The sequence below is a fragment of the Pelodiscus sinensis genome, chromosome 8 (assembly GCF_052426305.1).
Source record: "Pelodiscus sinensis isolate ZL-2025 chromosome 8, ASM5242630v1, whole genome shotgun sequence".
Taxonomy (NCBI): Eukaryota; Metazoa; Chordata; order Testudines; family Trionychidae; genus Pelodiscus; species Pelodiscus sinensis.
In genome coordinates, this window is record NC_143059.1 from 4434493 (window position 1) to 4440492 (window position 6000).

The 6000-nt window shown below is 48.1% G+C and overlaps 1 protein-coding gene across 1 annotated transcript in view; it reads right to left on the bottom strand.

The window, feature by feature from the left end:
- Positions 1–5546, bottom strand: part of FRMPD2 (FERM and PDZ domain containing 2) — a 43355-nt gene extending 37809 nt beyond the window's left edge. The window contains exons 1-3 of the mRNA XM_089780331.1: positions 5388–5546; positions 1811–1968; positions 981–1046 (exon numbers count right to left, since the gene is read on the bottom strand). Coding sequence (XP_089636457.1) covers positions 981–1046; positions 1811–1968; positions 5388–5508 — 345 coding nt within the window. The 5' untranslated portion in view covers positions 5509–5546. The remainder of the gene's footprint in view (positions 1–980; positions 1047–1810; positions 1969–5387) is intronic.
- Positions 5547–6000: the final 454 nt, after the last annotated feature.

The window sequence follows — 6000 nt, forward strand, 5'->3', positions numbered from 1 at the left end:
ATCTATGTTTCTGTGGAGACCCGGCATTTAATTCTATGTGGTTCTTTAGTTTGTGGACGTCCTACACTGAAACCACAGAGAAGTAAAACAGCCTAGGAAAGGAGCCTGGATGGACGAAATACAAACAGCTTCCATATCGCCAATGCATGGATAACAGCCTGAAGGAAATGTTAGTGAAACAAGAGTGTCCCTGCAAATCTTTAGAGAGACACTGAACTGGCTGAGAAGGAAATGTTTAGCCACTAATGGCAGTTCTGGTGGTAAAAATCTTGCCAGGGCAGAACAAGATAGTGTTAGTCACTTCACAGCCATCCCATGCTTTGAACAAAAGTCATCTTCATTTGCACACAGTGTGTGTCTGATGTACCAACACACCACCATAATGATGCAGCTGTGACTTTTTCAGCATAAGAACGGCCATAATACGTCAGACCAATGGTCCATCTATCTCAGTATCTATCTTCTGACAATGGCCAATGCCAGGTGCTTCAGAGGGAATAACAGAACAGGGCAATTATCGAGTGATTATTCGCCTTTTATCTACTCCCAGCTTCTGGCAGTCAGAGGTTTAGGAACACCCAACGCAAGTAGTTGCTTCTCTGACCACCTTGGCTAATAATGGTTGATGGATCTATTCTCCGTGAGTTTACCTAATTCTTCTTGGAAACCGGGCATGAATCCCTATTTCTTTTATTTCTGGTCTGAAAAAAGTTCCCGTTGGCCTGCCTTGGGAAGGGGGGCTAGGCGATCCCAACTCTTTATACAATTCAAATGCAAATCCTGAATCCGGATAATACTGAACTTTTGGGATCTGGCTCTGCGCTTCCCAGCTGGTCCTGATCTCTCTCAGGGGCCAAACCAAAACGCCAACCCCCCAGCGTTCCACCTCGACGTGAGAAAGTTCGACTCCTACCTCCCAACTTTCCAAACTGCCAATGTGTAAGCAAATCAAGGAAAACAAAGATGTTAATCGTACTGACCTGATCTGGAGGAACCTGGTAGTCTGCTGACCAATAGAGGGTCATTCCCAAAGAATACACCAGCATCTGCCAGACAAGAACCCCCAACCAACCAGTTACAAATTAGCGGTCCATAATTACAGAGAAATCATCTGCCAAGGAGCTCTCTGAAGCTGAGGGCCGTTCTCCAAGGGAGGAGTGATGGAAGCGCCGCTGACTGGGACTTTTAAAGCTGGACTGGATAGAGCAGATGTCTGTGTACCATGGGACACAACTCTGACTAGCAGAGTGGTAGAATAGATGGGATATACTGGATCTTCAGCTACAAGGCCATGTCTTCAGCAATATATGGGCCAGATTGTCTCCTCTGCAGGAAAACACATGGTGGGGATGGTCAGACACTATGGCGAGTCAGCAGCTGACTCATGCTCCTACTCAGAGTGTGGCTGATGTGCTCAGGACCTACTTAGCTGGTCAGACTGCAAAGCACAAGGAAGGAAGTGCAGAGGGAAAAGAGGGGCTAGCAGAGCCCAGGGGAAGCCAGGCCTGTGGCTGGCGAGATCACTTCTTCTCCCTAGAGACAGCGTGGAGGACTACAGTGCTGCCCTAGGACAGCGATGGCAGCATGAGGGAGGGAGTACCAAAAACGCTCACAGAGGGGTTGGCAAATGGCAGTCAGGAGGCATCCAAGAATGTTTGCGAGTGATCCGCAGACAGGAGAGGATTCTCGCCCTCTCCGAGGCCTCGTACCTCTGCCCCCCAGCTGGGATCACCCGCCACTGACACATTGGGACCCGGATATTTAGCCTAACAAACTCCAAGGCACCATCCGGCCGCTCCGAAACTCCCACCTTTGTCAGTCCAACCGGCTTGTTTTTACTCTGTCCATGGAGCAGTTCTGGTGCCCTGAACGGGGCAGCCTCTGGGGGTGCCCCAGTGTCTTGGAAAGACAAACTTCCTCTGGCAGAAAGTATCATTGACCATGGGCAGATCACGTGGATAGCTGGGTCTGAAAAACAGGATCAGAAGGAAAGCAGGGTTAATATCCTTCCAGTCGCGCTGCTGGGACCAGGAGCTGCTGAGGCTGTCGCGTCAAACTCATGTGGCATGGCCTAGCCAGGAGAACTAAACTGAGTCCACTGGGATTGTGCCTGCTTGTGCCAGGGCGGATTCTATCACTTGGATGCTCAGGGACCTGATTCTCCTCTCACGTACGCCACTTTTACACCTCATACGCTCAGGGCGGCATTTTCAAAGGAGCCAAAGGCTGTGTCTAGATTACGTCCCTCTTTCGACAGAGAGATGTAAGTTAGACACTTCGAAATTGCAAATGAAGCCGGGATTTGAATTTCCCACGCTTCATTTACATCATCCCGTCATGGCGCTCTTTCGAAAACGCGCTCTTTTGAAAGTGAAACCGCAGTCAAGATGATGTTTACAGGATCTTTCAAAAAAGGCTTCTATTTCTGAAAGAACCATGTCTAGACTGCGGTTTCACCTTCGAAATAGCACTTTTTTGAAAGAGCGCCAAGATGCGATTATGCAAATGAAGCATGGGAAATTCAAATCCCGGCTTTATTTGCAATTTCAAAGTGTCTAATTTGAAAGAGGGATGTAGTCTAGACACACCCTAAGAGAGACAAGCACCCAACGCCCACTGAATTGCACCACCAGGGTACTAAACTCTGCCATTTTCTGCACCACTTTTTGCCCCATGTTGCTCCAAGTCCACCGTCACCAGCTCTGCGTGTAACCCTGAATCTTACAACAGTAACCTGGCAGCTGCTGACCAATTACTATCAGATACTATTGTGTTTTTCAAATGGAAACACCAGATTCAAACTGTCCCATATGAACTTTTGGGAAGTTTTTAATCTGCATCCAAGTTTCACAACTGTCCCGTTAAATGGTCAAACCAAACACCTGGAGCCAAATCCCTGCTACTCTAGGGCTGTGTCTACACTGGCAAGTTATTCCGGAAAATCAGCTGCTTTTCCGGAAAAACTTGCCAGCTGTCGACACTGGCCGCTTGAATTTCCGGAAAAGCACTGACGATCTCATGTAAAATCATCAGTGCTTTTCCGGAAAAACTATGCTGCTCCCGTTCGGGCTAAAGTCTTTTTCTGGAAAACTGTTCTGGAAAAGGGCCAGTGTAGACAGCTCAGTAGTGTTTTCCGCAAAAAAGCCCCGATCGCGAAAATGACGATCGGGGCTTTTTAGCGGAAAAGCGCGTCTAGATTGGCACGGACGCTTTTCCACAAAAAGTGCTTTTGCGGAAAAGCATCCTGCCAATCTAGACGCACTTTTCCGAAAATGCTTTTAACGGAAAACTTTTCCGTTAGAAGTATTTCCGGAAAATCATGCCAGTGTAGACGTAGCCTAGAGGTGTTCATATTCCGGTTTTGTGGCTCAACCTTCTCTCTGCTTTATATGCATAGCATATTGCAGCCCAAAGGATCCACAAGTGCTACACAATGGAAAGCCAGGCTCCCAAATCCCTATTTAGGCAGCTAAATAACTAGCCAGACTTTCCGAACTGTAGAACACCCAACAGCTCCCTCTGAGGTTAAAGCTGAGCTTTCCTGAGGCACCGCCTGCTCTGGTATGAAATTGGAACGGCTCCAACCAACCCATACACATTGCAAAAGAGAGAGAGAGAGAGAGTCCCTCTCCCTGAGCAACCCCTCCCAGCGCTTCACCACCTTCCTAGGGAAATAGTTTTTCTACTATCCAACCTGGACCTCCCCCCGCTGCCACCTGAGCCCATCGCTCCTTGTTCTGCCATCTGTCCCCACTCACAACAGCCTCTCTCCATCCTCTTGCAGGGAATTGAAGGCTGCTCTCAACCCCTCCCAACCCCTCCCCTTCTCTTCCGCAGAGTTCCCTCGGCCTCGCCTCAGAAATCGTGTGCCCCAGTCCCCTAATCATTTTCATTGCCCTCTGATGGATTCTCTCAGTATGTTCACATCCTTTCTGTAGTGGGGGAGGGGAAAGCAAAATTGAAGGCAGTCCTCAAGATGTGACCACACCAGTGCCAAACAGAGGGGAGATATCACTTCCCTTGATCTGCTGGCAATGCCGCTCAATATGCCATTAACCTTCTTGGCAGCAAGGGACTTGACTCATATCCAGCTGTAATCCCTAAGTCCTTTTCTGCAGTACTGCCACTTAGCCAGTCGGTCCCCAGCCTGTAGCAATGCCTGGGATTCTTCCGTCCCAAGGGCAGGTCTCTGCATTTCTCCTTGCTGAACCTCTTCAGATTTCTTTTGGCCCAATCCTCTAATCTGTCTAGGTCACTCTGGACCTGATCCCTGCCCTCCAGCGTATCCACCTCTCCCCCTAGCTTACTATCGTTTGCAAACTTGCTGAGGGTGCAGGTCACCCCCTCATGACCCAATGCGTCCCCTTGATACTGGCTGCCACCTGATCATGGAGCCATTGACCACTACCTGTTGAGCTCGATGATCTAGCCAGCTCTATATCCATCTTATAGTCCATGCAACCAAGTCATACTTCTTTAACTTGCTGGCAATACTGCAGGAGACCATATCCAAAGCTTTGTTAAAATCGACGTATATCACCTCCACTGCTTTCCTTGTATCCAGAGCCAATTATCCTTCCTGGAAGGAACTTCCAATCCCTGCTGTCACAGACAACACCATCATAAAGAATATCTGTGGGGTACCGGGCAGAGGGCATGACCTTGGAGCAGCAATGTAGGGCTTGCGGGGAGGGGGGGGAATCAAGGCTATTATCCTGTAATGAACTCCTTGCTTGGTGTCTCAGCAGACTACCTAGAGATAGTCGTCACATTTTAAAATGTCTGTTGGTTTTGAAGGGTCCTGCCTTTCCAATCACTGATCTTTTTTTCTGTCATGGGGAATCCCTTGAGTAAATCTAGAGTCCTTCAGAAGGATCTGAACCAGGGCTACTCAACATTTGTTTGCAGCTTGCGGTGCAATTCAGGTTTACGGAGGGCTCAACCCGCAACCCGCAAGTAGAATCCTTCGAATATGGCCTCTGCTGGGAACACGCTCCACAATGGTGAGTCAATACAATGGTCTTCTGTTGAGATGCGTTTTAGTAGTTAAATTTCTGGACTGTCATTGCTCATTAAAAGTGCTGTTAGATGGGTGGAAATTGGGAAAATGTTGCATTTTATTAATATCAGCAGCACCGACTTAAATGGGGCCTGTGTGTTGCGTAGTCTTGCTTTAATCATTGTATTCATGCCCATCAGAGTGAAAGACGTTATTATTTGCCTATATATTTGCATGGACATGCAATCACACTTAAGTTGTGGCTCTCCGCATGTGCCGTGAGTATCATTGGGGCACCCCGGGGCTTCCAAAGTTGAGTAGCCCTGAGCTAACCATTCCCGTGTAGGCAGATAGATGGAGAGCTACCAAAATATAATTCTCCACTCACCTTTGGGCAGGTCCCGGAGATGTTGGGTGGCCAAGAGTAAGAGAGACCATATCTCTTCCTCCTCCAAAGGGCTTCCCTTGAGCTGCAGGACTTCAGCCAGCGTCACACACGAGCCGCTCATCCTTGCTACAAAGCAGACAACCAGTCAGCAAGAGCTGACCGAATTGCTCAGAACAAATCATATTCACAGCACATTTATTCCCTTTTCCGGGCAGGGAACCGTTCATGAATCTGACTTCTTAGACCATAGGCTGCATGTGTAACGCGTCACTGGGTCGTTTGGGGCAAATGGTTTCCATCTACCAGATTCTTTGTGGAAGTGGCTAGCATGATTATTCATTATTCAGGCTGAGCCGTCACATGAATCATATGATATCGTTTCTGCTGCTTCATTGGATGACTTACATCTTCTAAATAGGAGGCGTAATTGTAGAAAGCATTGCTGCTGTGATTTTCTCCAGGGAGATGGTGGATGGGTCAAGGAGGGAGACCTGATTGAGTACCTGAAGTTGCTCCTGTTTTTTACCAATGTAAATGAGAGCAAAATCAGACCCTTTTGCTACCTATCCACATATCTGCAGCAAAAAAAAAACTTCAGGACCAGACTTCAAAG